The sequence below is a fragment of the Juglans regia genome, chromosome 2, assembly GCF_001411555.2.
Source record: "Juglans regia cultivar Chandler chromosome 2, Walnut 2.0, whole genome shotgun sequence".
Lineage (NCBI taxonomy): Eukaryota > Viridiplantae > Streptophyta > Magnoliopsida > Fagales > Juglandaceae > Juglans > Juglans regia.
Genome location: NC_049902.1, coordinates 27,456,717 through 27,473,624, shown reverse-complemented (window position 1 = coordinate 27,473,624; position 16,908 = coordinate 27,456,717). Strand labels below are relative to the sequence as shown.

At 38.6% G+C, this 16,908-nt stretch overlaps 1 protein-coding gene across 2 annotated transcripts; it reads right to left on the bottom strand.

Moving 5' to 3' along the window:
• Positions 1-11,528: 11,528 nt before the first annotated feature.
• Positions 11,529-16,266, bottom strand: LOC109009039 (trihelix transcription factor GTL1-like). 2 transcript variants are annotated; one of them, XM_018989370.2, is made up of 3 exons: positions 15,061-16,264; positions 12,574-14,236; positions 11,529-12,438 (listed from the first exon to the last, which is right to left on the bottom strand). In XM_018989370.2, exons 1-3 carry the CDS (start codon positions 15,474-15,476, stop codon positions 12,175-12,177), a joined length of 2,343 nt encoding a protein of 780 aa, XP_018844915.1. In that variant the 5' UTR covers positions 15,477-16,264; the 3' UTR covers positions 11,529-12,174. The 2 variants fall into 2 exon arrangements, with proteins under 2 accessions (XP_018844915.1, XP_018844916.1); XM_018989371.2 differs by having other exon boundaries at positions 12,311-12,434; positions 15,061-16,266.
• Positions 16,267-16,908: the final 642 nt, after the last annotated feature.

Below are 16,908 nucleotides of genomic sequence, written 5' to 3'. Positions count from 1 at the left end.
AATGAGGATTGCACAACATATGAAGTAGATCTTGGAATCCATTTGTCCTTCCAAATTTGAATCTTGTTACCATTCTCTACCCTCCATATCATCCATTCTTTAATTAGGTCTAAAGAGGAATATAGACTTCTCCATATCAATGAGGGCCCAAAGCCCAATTTTGCTTCTAGCAAGTTTCTATGCTTAAAATATTTTTCCTTCATAATATTTGTAACCAAGGATAAAGGATTGTTTAAAATCCTCCGACACTGCTTTGGTAACATGGCTTTGTTGAAGCATTCAATATCTCTAAAGCCCAAGCTTCCTCTCTTATTTGATTCCCTCATCTCTGACCAGCTTCTCCATTAAATTCTCTTATTATTATGCTTGTGACTCCACCAAAATCTGGCATCAATGAGGTAATCTCTTTGCACAGCCTTCTTGGCAACTTGAATACAGTCATAGAGAATGTTGGTATTGCTTGTATAACAACATTTATCAGTATTTCCTTCCCTACCTAAGACAAAAAGTTGTTCTTCCAACTATTAGTTTTAGCCCATATTTTCTCCTTTAAAATTCTAAATGTATTAATACAATATTGTACTCTAATTTACCCACCAAAGATGCCAATCTCAAGTACCTTTCATAGCTATCACAAGTTGAAACTTCAGCTACTTGCAAACTCTCTCCTATCTTATAAGTCAGTATTAGAGCTAAGAAAATTGAGGTTTTCTGCTTTTTTAAGCATTGACCCAATGCTTTCTCATACTTATCCAGGAGCCCTTGAAGCTTTGACCATTCAATGATTTTTTTCCCTACAAAATCGGACACTGTCATCTACAAAAAGTAGGTGAGTTACCCTTGTTCATCCCCTTGACACTTCTACACCCCTTGTATCACCACATCAATCTGATGAATCTAGCAAGGAACTTAGTCCTTCAGCACACAAAATGAACAAGAAGAGTGAGATTGGGTCTCCTTGCCTTATTTCTCTAGCAAGCTTAAATTAATTTACAGGTTGGCCATTGACAAGCATTAAGTATGTTATTGAGGTAACACACTCCATAATCAGAGAAATCCACATATCTCCAAAGCCAAGCTTTCTCATCATTGCTTCCAAGTAAACCCATTTAATTCTATCATAGGCTTTTGATATGTCTAGTTTGAGTGTCATACTTTCTGTTTTTCCTTTTTGTCTAGTCTTCATAATATGTAATGCTTTATATGCCACCATGACATTGTCAGTGATGAACCTACCATGGAAAAAAGGAACTCCAGTTGTTGGAAATGATAGGTGGGTGCACATTCTTTAACCTGCTAGCTAACACTTTTGAAACAAATTCATACAAAACATTACATAAACTGATGGATCAGAACCCACTAACAACATAAAGATTTTTTTACTTTTGGGATTAAGGCACTATGGGTATAGTTAATACAATGACACAACCCCTTCCCATTTAGAAAGCTTAAAGTGGCATTTCATACATCATCTCTCACTGTAATCCAATATGACTGAAAAAATCATGCCTTATAGCCATCAGGGCCTGGAAACTTTAATGGTGCAAGCTATTGTGAAGTCCTTTTGAAGATCATCATTCGTTACATTGGTGACTTTTGGCTCTATAGATTTAAGCAATTCTCTATTACCTCTAAAGATGGGTTTGAGGAAGTTAAAATATTTTGGAAGTGCTATTAAAAAGCCCCTTCTATCTCAATTTGTTCAGTCAATAGTCTTCCTTGGGAGTCCTTGATTTGTTTTATCCAATTATTTTTTCTTCTCTAACTAGCACAAGTATGAAAATATTTTGTGTTCTTGTCCCTAAACTTAACCAGTTTCTCTTAGCCCGTTGTTTCCATTTGAGATTTTCTTGCTCAAGTAGCAATCACAACTCTCATTATCTTTGATTGTAGCAGCATTGTGGGGGCCTCCATCCTCCTGCTCTTATTTTAGTCTATCACTCTTTAGCACAATTTCCTTCTCAACATCTCGATCTTTCTTATAGCTCCATCTAATCAAAGCCCCATTACATGACTTTAATTTTTCTTGCTCCCTTCTCAAAAGATCTTGGTCTGCAGTAGCTCTTGTCTAAGCCTCTTTGACAACCATCTAACCTTCTTCCTCCATAGCCAATTTGGCTTCAAATATGAAAATCTTTTTCATTTTTCTTAGTCCTTGTTTGTCCTCGTTTAACTCTAGCAGGATAGGCTTATGATATGATCTTCATGCAGTCAGAACTTCTACCCCACCATTTCTAGATAACTCTAATCACTGAGGATTAGTAACAACCCAATCAAGCCAATCATTTGTAATAGACTCATCTTCATGCTTATTGCTCCATGTGAATTTATCATCTTCTCATCCCAAATCATAAAGACTGTTAATCTCCAAGGCTTGTCTAAATTCTTCCATTTGGCTTTTTAATCTTTGCCTGCCTCTTCTCTTGTTAGATTGAGAAATTACCTCATTAAAATCACCAATCACACACCAAGTTTGGTCTGTGGTTGATTTTAACAAGGACAATAGCTTCAAAGTCTCTTTTCTTTTACTTGTTTCAGGATGGCCATAGAAACCCATGAGAAATCACTAACCACTTTTCTCTTCATCTATAAATCTAGCATGAATATGGTGTTGAGAATAATACAAAATATCAACTCCAACCTCCATACTCCAAAGCATCTCTAATCCACTCCCCCCCCTCTACCCATTGGTTCAATTACAAAACATCCATCAAACCCCATCCTTTTCTTTAAACCATCAAATTTGCTAGCTTTTAGTTTTGTTTCAATAATAAAAACTAAGTTGGGTTTCTTCTCCTTTACCAAAAGGCAAAGGTCTTTGAATTGTCCTGGGGTTTCTAAGCCACCTGATAGTTCCTGCTTAAGGTTTTCATGATGATTAGCAGGGTTGACTAGCAGCCACCACCACTGACATTGTGATCGAATTTTCCCTTTCAATAACATGCTTTCTTCCTTTTTTCAAGGGTCCTTCCCCATTACAATATTTATCAATGTCAATAAAATTAAATTTGTTTCCAATAATCAGTAAAGAATAAACATTTGTACTAGGGCTGCTACTCACATGGTGCTGGGCGGGGTGGACCCACCCCCGCACCCCACCACGCACCATGTAGGGGGAGGGTTTCCAACCCAGCCCCAGTATCGAGGGTGGGGTTGAAACCGCACCCTGCCCTGCCTCCCGCTCAACCCACGCCACCCTCTTTAATCGACTTAAATACTTTTTGTCAAGCAATCCACTTTCGCCTCAGCTAACCACTCAAGGACCCTCAGAAGAAATTGCTCATAAGGCTGCATAACTTACTCAAAACAACCTTTGGTGCATGCACAACCGAAAGTACATGAACTGGCATACTAGCCACAACATGTTTGAGCAAAAGAATCCGAGCACCATTAGATAACAAACGACTTTGCCATCCCCCCAACCTTTCCCTGATGCATCTATTAGGTCGTCAAAATGACACACTTTTAATCTACCAGAACCAAAGGAGCTCCCCAAATGTTTCACTGGAAAAGACCCAACTGAGTAACCTGTCAAACGAAACAAACTCATTCGTCTAGCGGTAGAAAAATTTGTAGGAAAAAAAATCAACGACTTCTCCTTACTCACTACCTATCCCGACCAAGTCTCATACGTCTAAAAAATATCATTGATCATTTTAAGAGAGGACTGACCTCCATTCACAAAGACCATAACATCATCTGCATACAACAAATAAGAAATTAATGGTGCACCACAAGAATGATTAAATGGCTGAATAGATCCATCAGCAAAACTCTTTTTCAGCAACCAAGATAGAATCTCTTCCACCAAAATAAATAAATATAGTGATAGGGGATCGCCTTGGCCTAAACTCAACCACTAGGGAAGAAACCTTTCACAATTCCATTCATAACCACAGAGAACCAAGGGGACTTAATACATTGGCTAATAAGCCCACAAACACCTCTAGAAAACCCAAAAAAGCTCATAACATGCAACAAGAAATATCAATCAATGCTATCATAAGCTTTTGCCATATCAACTTTAATTAAGACATTACCTCCACGAACACGCTTATTCATTTGGTGAACCATCTCCTGAGCCAAAGAAATGTTATAAAAAATACTACGTCCTGGTAAGAATGCACCTTGTTTGAGGCCAATCAACCTCCACAGAATTGGGGACAGCCTCTTAACCAAAATTTTTTAGCACACCTTATAAATCACCGAGCAAAGCCTTATAGGTCTAAATTTTTCAAAACTAGTAGGGTTTGGTACCTTCGCAATTAATACTATATAAGATGTTGTATAAAACCTTGGCAATGTACAGCCTATACAGCCTCGAAATAAATCCCGTACTGCCTCAACGACGTCAAATGCAACAATATCCCAGCATGCTCTATAGAAACCCGATCTGAAGCCATTCAGACCCGGACTACTATCAATAGGGATGGAGAACATAACCTCTTTGACCTTTTGGATTGAAGAGAGTTTCAAAAGCACCGGTTTTCTTGCTCCAAAACATCAGAATTAACCATCGATGACAAGTCCGGCAATTCATGTTGTGAACAAGCATGAAGAAAGTCACCAAAATAATTGACAGCTATCAGATGTATTTCCTCTGGATTCTTCAAAATATGCCCATCACTCAACTTCATCTCATTCACCCTTGTTTTGGACGTCAGTGAAAAGGATCGAAAAAATTGGGCAGAGGCTTCCCCTTTCTCCAACCAGTTTGATTTCACTTACTGTGATAACCTGGTCTCCTCCCTCTGATTCCACACAGCCAACTCCTCTCTTGTAACCAAGAGATCCAGCTCAACCTTCTCCGAAAATTGGGTTTGAAGACTTGCTTCTAAACTCTCAATCCGAGCCTCTAGGCTACGAATATGTTCATCAGTTCAACCAAACACCCGATGATTCCAATCCTTCAAAGTCATTTTTAGCCTTTTCAACTTTCCAGCGAGGCAAAAAAATCCGAATCGTCAGACTGTGCTTGCCAAACTTCCTTCACCAAGGCCTAAAAACCATCATGAGCCACCCACATCTGTTGGAATTTAAAGGAAGAAGGGCCATACCGAGAACCACTAGATTTCAACTCAACATACATGAGAGCATGATCCGAAGATGTTATTGGTAAATAAAGCAGTAATGCATCCGTCCACAATTCAGCTACAACCGAGTTTAGTAAACACCGATCCAACTTGGACCAGCTTCAAGCCAAGCCCTTCTGCCCATCACACCATGAAAATAAATTATCAGAAGATTGCACATCCCGTAAGCCACAGTCATCAATAAAATCATTAAAATCATCCATGGCCACCCTCAAACGAGGTCTTCCACCACAACGCTCCTCATCCCCACGTATGACATTGAAATCACCTAGTCCTAACCATGGCTCATCAGGTGGGATCTCCAGCTTTAAAGACTGCCACAACGCTCTGTGATCTTGGTAATTACAGTTAGCATAAACAGCTAAAAGAAAGATCCTACCATCATCAAGAGGCACAGAAACCATAACATGTTGAGCACTCACATTCAAAACCATAACCTGTAAACCATCCCCCCAAAACAACCATAATTTTCCTCCACAATCCTAATTCGAAAAAAATTTCTCAAACTGAAGTACGTGCATTAACGATAACATCTTAGAGTCAGTAGCAAATGGTTCTGCTAACATAAGAAAATTCGGCTTTTTCCTCTTAATGATTTTTCGTAGCCTTCTTCGTGACGTATGTAACCCCTGTATATTCCAAAACAATGGCGTAAATATCATAGATCCAAATGAGAGGGCTTGCTGGGAACCCCGGTAGAACTTATCAGGATCCTTGTTCGCGTTCTCTTATCCTTTTTACCACTGTCAAACGGGCAATCTTTATCTCTCCCTAAATGCCCCACATGCTCACACTCAGGCTCCGAAGAAAACCCATCATGCAAAGAAGGCACCAACTCATATAAAACATCATTCACTTGTACCCCCTTAGAGCCTTCCGAGGCAGACACAGTTGCACCCTCTGCCTCCACATCCTCCGTAGCAACATGAAGATTACTTAGAATAGCATTCGGTGCAACATAATTTACCCCCTCCGCCTGTAGAGCAGAAGCCACTATCATCACACCATCCAAAGGCGTGCTACTAGTTATGTTTTCTGGAGCAAACACTACATTCACCTATCCCTCTTCCATCTCAACCGCACCCTCTACCTCCACATCCTCTGCATGAAGGTTACTAAGAACAGCATTAGGTGCAACAAAATTCACCCCCTCCGCCTGCAGAGCGGAGGCCACTATCATCACACCATCCAAAGGTGTGCTACTAGTTATGTTTTTAGGATCAAGCACTACATTCACCTCTCTCTCTTCCACCTCAACCGTACCCACCACCTCCGAAACTGGAACCATAATATCCTGCTCTACAACTTGACTTGGCTCCGCAACATCACTCACCTCCTTACGGCCCAACTCTCGTTGATTTTCCTGCTCTTGCACATTGTTGTTCCTAGACTTTGGTGCCCACAACTGCACAGGCTTCTCCACCTCCTTCCTCTTCATCTCCCCCTTCTTTTTTCCTCCATCCCTCCAGTGACATGTTTTCAAGTTATGACCTTGAGCTCTACACTGGCAGCAGTACGCCGGTAAAGTTTCATAAACAATCTCAATATACAAACTTGAAGCCTAATGCGGAATACCGATCCAGATCCCACAAAGAGGGACCTTAGCCGCATCCATCTCAATGCACAATCGAGCCCCATCTGTCCAAGTATCACACTTTGTCAAATTATCTCTATGCAAGAACCTACCTAAAGATGCAACAATATTCTTAAAAAATGACTCATGGTAAAAATTTAGAGGCAGCCCCAGAAGATCCACCCACACCAACACCATATATGGCTCATTGTCCTCATTGAAATCAGAATGCCAGTGAAACTCACGTTAAGGAACCCCGTCGATATCAATGGCTTCCCGTGAAAGAGCCTTCAAAAAATCAGTTTCATTCGAGAGCCGAATAAACACATTATGAGGCCTACACAAGGGCGTTGTCTCAAGAATTTTAGAACCATCAAAAACTTGAACAGAGCAGCCAAATGTTCAATCTCCTCCCTCGAGAAAATTAAGCAAACCTCACCATCTATCACCTTCGACGGCCACAAAGGGACATCAACCTCCAGAAGGGCCTAAGGGGACTGTGCAACCATATCAGCAAAGGTGCGCAGTCTCCCAGCTGGCGCCTGAGAGCCCGAAAGGCCCACGGCGGCAGCCATAAAGCGTGTAACACACAAACCAAAACCCTAACAGAGCAAAAGGAAAGAAAAGGACACGTAAGTGAATTGACTAAAAAAATATGTTTTTGCTCTATGTTACAAGGAGAAGATCAGGAAGCAGATTGAAGTGATCATGTCAAATCTCCTCTCAGTGTTATTACATCATCTTTTATATTCTCTTTCTTTGATTACTATGTTTGTCTACTTTTGCAAGACTTTTATTCAAGTCTTTATGAGTTCAAACTGGTTTTATTCCCAACATTAATAATATTTTTATATTACAAATTATGTAATTATTTAATATAACATATTAATATATACTACTTTGCCCTCCTCCAAAAATGAACTCTTGAATCCGCCGCGGGTCTTGGACAATATCATGATCAGATCGCGTCTATAAATTTAGAGCATGCATTACCATCGAGATCGCATCATTATAAAGGCAATGGTTGAGATTAATCATGCCTAAATATAATTAAAAAAAATTAGAAAAATACAATCACATGCATGGCCTTCTGCCCTTTGCACGAAATTCTAAGATAAATGCTACAAGAAATTCTTACACCACACACCTCCACCTAATTAACATATAATTTATTATTTTTATCTTTTTCTTCAAACATACATGACATATTAATTCAGAATTAAGATAGATTGACAAAAATAATAAATTACATGTTGATTAAATATAGGTGTGTTGTATAAAACTTTTATATAAAATTTCTCTGTCTAAACGTTTCTTTTACGATGTCAATATCATGACCACAAAGAAATATGGTTGCCAAATGGAATGCAATGCATATGATTAAAGATATATATATATATATATATATTCCATAACAAATAAAATATACATGCCCCCCACGTGTAAAGGTCCCATGCATGGATTCCAAGTGAAGCAAAGTAAGAGAGAGAGAGAGAGAGAGAGATTCACATGGCTTTCTAATTAATTAACCTTTATTATTTCATCCTTCCTTCAACTCCAACTCCATTTCCTAAATACATTATCACTTGAAATGCTTGATAAAGATTAGAAAAGAAGTGTGTAGGAGTTCTGTAGCTAGGACCATCCTCGAATATAATATATAATATATATTCGATAGCATGCACCAACCTGCAGTTAATCTTATTCAGATCTCCAGCTCCCATGTGCTGCAGCCTGCCTACACCCATTAAACTATTCTTCTTTTACATGATAATTTATTACAAGATCGATCAGAGATGTATTAAAGCATGCATGCATGCATGCAGCCCCTAACCCATCATGCACACAATTAATCAAAATGTCCTTATATAGATCATATATATAGATGCAGATAATGCATATATAATTAATTGCAGTACATGATGATAATCAATGCATTCAGTATTGGCATACATACATACATATATATATATATATAGTTCTGAAAAGTCGGTTAAAGACTGTACAGTAATTGATTAAAAGTTTCGATAGTGTGATGGTGGGGAATTAAGTATTGTCCAATTGCCAAGCTGGGACTGTTAAATTAATATATATATATATATATATATATAGATATGAAAAAGCCATGCACATGGTAGGCCACTTATTCATTGGTTGATATGAGTTGGATCATTATTATTGAGAGAGAGAGAGAGAGAGAGAGAGATGTTGTATTTGCAGATAAGAAACCAAACCCATGTTGCTGTGTAAGTTGGCAGAGATTATTTTTTCCATTAAAAAGGGCCATAGGATGGGGTTGGGATGGCCCTCCTACTTAATTAGCCATGTCACCCTATATATATATATATATATAATCCCAGATCAATATCAAAGAAATTACATCCCTGCTAATTAATTAATTACTATATATATATATATATATATATATATATATATATATAGAGGATGGAGAACAAATATGAAAGTTGGACCACGAATTAATGAGGTAATTCACTAGAAAATTAAAGCTTATATATATATATATATATATATTGTAAATAATTAATAGTACTAAGCTGCAGTAGTACTGACGGCGATCTAGTAAATTGCTATATATAACATGAAGATCACGTTTCAATTAAGCTGCATGCATGCCACCAAGCAAAATCAGAAACATTAATTTTTTTTTTCTTCTCTTCATGTAACTGCATAAAGCATGTGTTTATTTTCTAATAAACTATATATATATATTATACATACATATATATATATATATATATATATATAATATCATGGATATTTTTATATCGTAATTATCATAAAGCCTTGTGAGGTTTGCAGTAGTACTATTACGTGTACGTTATAATTGGAATACTAGCTAAGATCTGGCTAGCTAGGTTGATGATCGTCATGCATATAAATTAACCTCTTGAGACAGCTGCTAGCATTAAGCAAAGGAGGAAATGCATTTTGAATAGTTGCCAGCATTGTACAAAGAATATAGATCGAGTTATTTTATTTTTAAGTTGATTTACAGTATATATGATCATTTATCTCATCTATTAAATAGTAAAATCTGATATATAAAATTCAAAATTTTAAATTTATTTTTTAAAATTAAATTATATCATAATATATATAATTGTACTTTATATATAGGATCATATATGTATAGGGCATAGGTGATGAGGACAATATTACCAGCCGGCCTAAAGCTAGCTAGCAATGGTCTTGAAAAGGACGATTTTTATCGTACGTAAGTATCTAAGGGAGAGATTGTATATATAATGATGATGATTACTTGATAAGATATATATATATATAGGTACAATAATATATAGGTATTTATCAACATCAAATAATTACAACATCACGTGAAGTACTACTACTCTCTATTATCTGTATCGATGATCTCGTCGTACTGATCAGCTTCAGGGCAAGCTTAGGTTCATCGGTTCATCATGATTTGTCTTAATTTATATACATGGGATTGGGGTTTAAATTTGATTCTCTTTCAAGACCCCGTCTTATATATAACATCTGGTAATTTAAAGGATCTTGACAGATTTTATAATATTTATTACATGTAAATATATTTTCCTGATTTTATTATCTCTTGATCATCTAAAAGAACATAAAACATATATATATATATATATATATAACTCAATGACTATTATGTTCATGAATGTATTTGTTCCTCCTATACCATATTCCACACGCTATTTTTGTGCTGAAATGTTATAAAGGAACCCAACGACTATCACGGCAACAAGTGCGAGATTTCTACAAATGAAAGCCATTGGATCCTGATGTTTTGAAATTAAATGTTGATAGAGCTGTTTTTGAAGAGATGGGAAGAGCTAATACAGGTGCAATCTTGAGAGATAGTTCAGGCCGAGTGTTGATGGCTACAAGCTCCTTGAAAGATGTTGTTGCTAAACCTAAATAGGTGGAGTTGCTGGCCTTTCTCCGTGGCCTTCTGTTCTGTGTAAGCTTGGTAATAGAAAAGATCCAGGTAGAGAGCCATTGCTCTCTAGCTATAGAAGCATTACATCAGGGTAACATGGACAGCTCCAAATTTGGTGATATTTATTTTGAGATTAAAGAGTTGGCTTCTCGTTTTGGAGATTGTATGTTTAGACATGTTTATAAAGAGGCTAATGAAGCTACGGATTCGTTTGTTTTCAGAGATGAGATGAGATGAGATTAAAGTTAAAAAGTTGAATAAAATATTGTTAGAATGTATTTTTTAATATTATTTTTGTTTTAAAATTTGAAAAAATTGAATTGTTTATTTTATTTTGTATTGGAAGTTAGGAAAGTTGTAATGATTAGATGAGATGAGATTATATGAGAATATATTTTCTGAAAACAAACGAGACCTTAATATCTTGCTAAGTATGCAAGAAATGTAAATAGAATCAACATGTCTTTAATTTTCCCTTTTCATTAATGAAAGTTTTTTGGTATTTGTTATAAAAAAAAAAAAAAAATCCCATTTATTTCATGACCACTAATGCATGATTGAAGTCTATGATTAATGTCTTGGGAATTTCATTTTCATCAGCAACAAGAATCCCATTTATTTCACTATCAATGCATGATTTCTTTACTCCCTTCCTTTACAATTTTTTTTTTTTTTTTTCATTTTGTGCGGGTTGTTTCGATCTATAATATTTTTTGATTTCTTTTCTTATTAAAATCTTAAGATAAGTACTATAAATATAAAGAAGTTATATAAAAATAAATTTATAAAATAACATAATTTTATATAATTCGTTAGATCAGTTTTATTATAAAAATAATTTTATAATATGAGACATCAAATTAAATAATTCATTGTTTTTATGGAACTTAGGAAATGAAATTGGCAATTGAAGTTATTACAAATTGAATAATAAGGATGAATATCTGAATACCCATGCACTATCTTTCTTCGACCAAACCAAGCATATATGGAAGAAAAAAAAAAGCAAGGTTTTAAAAAATAAAATAGAAAATTAGAAACCTGAAAGTACATGATGATCTGCTTCTTCTGCTTTCAAACCTAGCTATCTGCCTTTCATTCTCTTAACTCTCCATGCTCGTGTGTAACACGTGCATTGATGAAGATGAAGAAGATGACGCAGCTGCTGCATGCTGGGCAAGCTTATTTCTCTCCCAATTCAAATATTGCTCCCGTTTGCCTTTCGAAACGGTTTATTCACCAACAAATCAATAAATTAGAAAAATCTGGTACACTCGATCCAAGGTCTCCCTCCTTGACAAAGCTACCGACAAATGGAAGAAGGTAATGGTGATGGAAGTTAGAAAGAATTAAAATTATCAAGCTTTCCTCTCGGAAGTTAGCTAGGGATCTTCTTGATGTGAACTTCTGAACCTCTATCTCTCTCTCTCTCTCTCTCTCTCACTCTCTCTATTTATATATGTATATATATATGGATATATATATATACACATATATTTGTATATATATGATACAGTTTTGACGAGGACCTGATCACCATTGGCCATGGATGTGGAGCTCTATTGAACCACGGCCAAAAAGGACGGTGCCCCATTTCCTCCTCCATTTGGGGGCCCTGCATTCTGTCTCTGAAACTCTATCTTATAATCCATTTTCCCCTCCTCTTCCAAGTCTTCGTCCTCGTCTTCATCTTCGTCTTCCTCTTGATCATTATTGTCGCTATCAGCATCCTCAATTTTATCATATTCATCTAGAATTAGTCGTTGTTGTGGTTGATGATGTTGCTCCCGCTCCTCCATTAACTCCTTCACAATGTCTTCTGGCTTCAAATTGGAAAACAAGAATCAGCATTTTCTCTTGGTGTCACGTAAGGTGCTGATCATCAGCCAGAAATTAAGCAAGAATATCCCTAATAATGGAATTACTATATTTGATAAAACTATAGGGAGTGAGTTTACCTTTTTGGGAGCTCCTCCAATTGCTTCTCCAAAGAGGCCTTCTGGTAAAGCAATGTTGCTTGCCTGGGCCTGTACATCTGTACTAGCTCCATTTTTGTCATGATCTGACTCCGTACTGGCAAGTGTAGTTTGTGGTTGTGGCAGTGATACAATTTCTGGGGCAACGCTTGGATCCAATTCTATGTTCTCTGGTTGTTGCTGCTGCAGCTGCGGCCTGTTCTGATCAAGGAAACTGCTGTTGCCGCTGCCACCACTGCTAGAGCTGCCAAGTATCTTTTTCCGATAAAGAGCATCTAGTTCGTGAAAATAAGGACAGGTTTTGGCATCTTCGGGACGTTTCTTGTTGCTTTCCTTAACCTTCTTGTAGTACTTATTTATGTTCTCCCATTTTTCCTTGCACCTCTTGGCATTCCTCTTGTAGCCCATCCGCTGCATCCCTGCGGAAATTTCTTCCCAAAGTGGGCCCTTGGGCCCTGCCTCTTGATACCTCGATTCAAGTCCACTCCTCAACTTTATAAGTGCAAGAACCTCTACCTTAGGCCATCTCGAGGAAGCAGGTTCAAAGCTTCCTCCTCCGCCACTAATTATTTCCTGTGGGAGTACCTGTTGTTCTGGGATTGCCATCACTACTTGGGTATGTCGATGAGAATGTTGTAGAGCTTGCTGCTGTTGTTGCTGCTGTTGCTTTTGTTGTTGTTGTTGCTGCTGCTGTTGTGACGGTTGTGGTGGTTGCGTTGCCGCCAGCACTGGCGAGGGGACATGAGAAGGTGGCACAGCCGGTGGTGGGGCAACAGGACTGTTGCTTGCAGGTGTAGGTTGTTGGATGGGCTGGCCAGTAATCTTTTGTAGAAAAGCGACTATAGCGGCATCCCTGGAAGCAGAGATGGCCCGGTCCTGAGCCATGAGCTCGTGCTCGCGGGCCAGCCTAGCCATCTCTTGTCTCTTCCAAGCTTCTTCTCTTATCATCCTGTCTTGCTCTCTCTTCTCTATTGCCTCCAGAAATCTCTGCTGCATGACTTCTTGCTTGTGCATTACCTGTTTCATTAGATTCTCGAAGAACTCCATCATTCTGCGGGTGTCACTGCTGCCGCCAGCTTTTGTGGACCCCCGTTTACGCTTGCGGCTGCTTCCTACGTTCGATGGCTCCACCTCTAGGCTCTCCTCCTCGTCATCATCGTCTTCATCGGAGCCCGGAGAAGATGAAGAGCTGTTAGATGAGAAGCTGACACCGATAGGCTTGGCTGCTGGTGCTATGACAGATCCAGAAACGACAGCCGGTGCAAGCACTGCCGCACTAGGATCAGGAGGAAACATGCCGAGACCTGGAAGGACTTGGGGAAGTCTGATATTGGATGAGATCGGCATGGGGCTGCTGATCATGCCACCGATGCCGGTCCCAGTGGAAACAGGAGCAACCACTGGGTTAATTGTGAGGGTAGCTGTCGCCGGCGGTACTACGAGGGAAGCCGAGGAGTTATTGCCGGCGACGCTACTACTGGCAGCTGAGCTATGGAGAGCCTCAAGCTCGCTGAAAAACTTGTAGCTTTTCCCATCTTGACGACCAGCTCGGCCTTCCTTTGTTCGCTTGTAGTACTTGTGGACGTTCTCGAATTTTTCCTTGCATTTCTTTGCATTCCTTTTGTATCCCAGCTCCGCCAGCTTCCTGGCACCAACCCAGATCTATCTTTACTTGAATTTATTCACAAAAAACCCTATCACAATTCAGGTTTTACAAAGATCATATCTTTCAACTGCAAGGAAATTAAAAAGAAAAACAAACCCAGAACTGACTTCTTCTTTCCCTCTGATATATAATCTAAGATTCTAATCGATCGGTTTTATCAGTGGCAAAAAAAAGTACTCCATAAATAAAGAGCGAAGAGAGAGAAAGTCGGGGAAAAAAAAGCTACTGCTACTGTCTCTTTTTCCTTTTTGTTTTTAAATTTTATCTCACAACTAGAAAATACAAAGGAGAGAAGAATTCCTCTTGGGATTTTCAATCACTGGCAGAAAAATAATAAACTAAGTGAATTTTTTTCTTTTTCTTTTTACTGTGTACAAGGGTATTGGCTGCGATTCATGCAGCGGATCTGGGCCGTTCTGAAAAAATAAAAAGGAGAGAGAGAGGGGGGGAGGGGGGGGGGGGGGGGGGGGACGATGGATAGCTAGCTATCTCGTGAATCGTGAGGGAAAGAGATAAGAAGCCATGTGCGCTTTTGTACAGAGAATGAGAGTGCGTGTGTGAGAGGGATCTTGCGAAGAATACCAGCAAGCCCATCAGTCCATTCCATGAATAAACCACTACCACAAAAGCTTTATATCTAAGCTTTTGGCTCACAATGCGTTTAGATAAAGAAAAGGATTTTTTTTTCTGTTTTTAGCTGAAAGATTTTTGTGTGCATGTATATGTTTTGTATGCTTTGTGGAAATTGAAGAAACGATATTGGGTTTGAAGAAATTGATCATGATTCATGTATATATGATTACCTAGAAACATCTTCCCAGAGGGGACCCTTGAGTGTGGCATCACGGAAGACTGCATCCATCTCCGACCTAATCTTGAGAAGTGCTAAGGTCTCTTGACGAGGCCACCGATTTCCGCCGCCAACACCTCCTCCATCTCCGGCAGCGGCAGAAGCAGCGAGTGCATCCTCATCTGCACCCGCACCACCGCTCTGTAGAGGCACCAGCTCATCCAAATTCATAGCTGCAGAGGCAGGAGGCCGGCTGCTAATAGGCGAGGCGGCTTCTACCAGCTGGGCTTGCTCGCTTTCCATTTCCATACCCACCGGCTGACCTACTGATGTTGCTACAGCAGCAGTAGCAGCCATGGCAGGAGTACTACTGGCCATCTCGGCTGACACTCCGTACTGGGATTTAGATACTCCTCCTCCTTCTTGCATCTTTAATCTTCCAATGGACTTGTGCTTCTATTTCCAAATTCTGAAAGATTGTTCAATTTAAAAGTCCTCGTAGTGATAAATGATCCAGCGGATCTTCCTCGACTTCTTCTATACAATTCACTTGATTTCTCTCTACTTTCTTCCTCCCTCATTCACACTCACTCGTCATGAGAGGTGCGGAAGTGGCTTCTGCGGGAGAGACAGACAGACAGAGGGAAAGCACAAAGACAAGTTTTGGTGAAAGACGAAGGTTATGGGATGTTAATAAGTGGGAGAAAAGAAAGGACAGTCGACAACTGGAAAGATAGAAAGCCCAGAAAGTGAATTTCTATGAGTTAGTGCTGCCCTTCAGATTTGATCTTAATTCCTTTGTTTATTCACTATAATTTCTGAAACCCAAAAACCCAAGAAAAAGAAAATAAGATTCAAAGAAAAGGAGGCAGTAAAGAAGAAAGAGAAGATAAGCAGACGAGCGTAATCATCAACATCATCAACTGCACTGGCACTGCCCCTGCCCTGGCTCGGCTCTGCTCTGCTCTGCCCTGCCCTGCCCTGAAAAAAAAAATAAAACAAAAAAGAATTGACTGGGATGGGAGAGCAAAGTGAAAGAGAAGATGGGGTTGTGTGTGAAAGAAAGAGATAAATGTAGAGAGAGAGAGAGAGAGAGACAGACAGACAGAGAAATGAATGGAGGTGACGATTATGAGGATTATGATGATTAAGAGAGACAGAGAGAGAAAGAGAGAGAGAGAGAAATGATAAGACAAAGGAGACGCTGTGTTGTCAGCAGAGCTCTCTCACTTTGCAGCTAATAATTGTTAGAACCATTTACCAACAATTTAATATTACTTTCAAAACAAAAGAAGAAGAAAAAATAAAATAAAAAATAAAATGGCAAAACAATCCGTCACAGACACAAACACAAACACACACGCACTCACAAGTACTCCCCCACCCATCTTCTTCTCTCCGAATAAAATTGCATTCCTTCTCATTGCAATCATTTTATCCATCGAATTTACCAAAAACTCCATCTTTCCCTCCACCCGGCGTTTCCTTATTGGGTCTTTGTTTTCGCTTTGTCAAGGTCTTGCGCACAGTGGCCCGTACCATATTCTTCTTCTCTTTTCTTTCTTTCTTTTTTATTTTTAGCGTTCGAAGTCGATAGTTTTATTTTTTTATTACTTTATTTATTAAAAAAAAAAAAAAGTTTCAGTGATTCGTTATTTTCTGGGTCGGAACAAACTCGAAGATTGAAGTCTGAAGGCTTTAGGAATCAGAATATCTACGCTCCGACTTGACCAGAGTTAAAATTTAACCCTAATGGAACCACATGGTACCATCCATCACTCACAGCTACTGTTTCCTCTATAATTAATGCTCCACTTCAAATGTAAAATTATTATTTTTATAAATTTTAAATAGATAAATT

Coding starts and splice junctions, on each gene's coding strand:
- LOC109009039 (XM_018989370.2), bottom strand. CDS start 15,476: ATGCAAGAAGGAGGAGGAGTATCTAAATCCCAGTACGGAGTGTCAGCC. Junction 14,237..15,060: donor CTCTGGGAAGATGTTTCTAG/GTAATCATATAT, acceptor GGTTGGTGCCAG/GAAGCTGGCGGAGCTGGGAT. Junction 12,439..12,573: donor TTGGAGGAGCTCCCAAAAAG/GTAAACTCACTC, acceptor TCCAATTTGAAG/CCAGAAGACATTGTGAAGGA.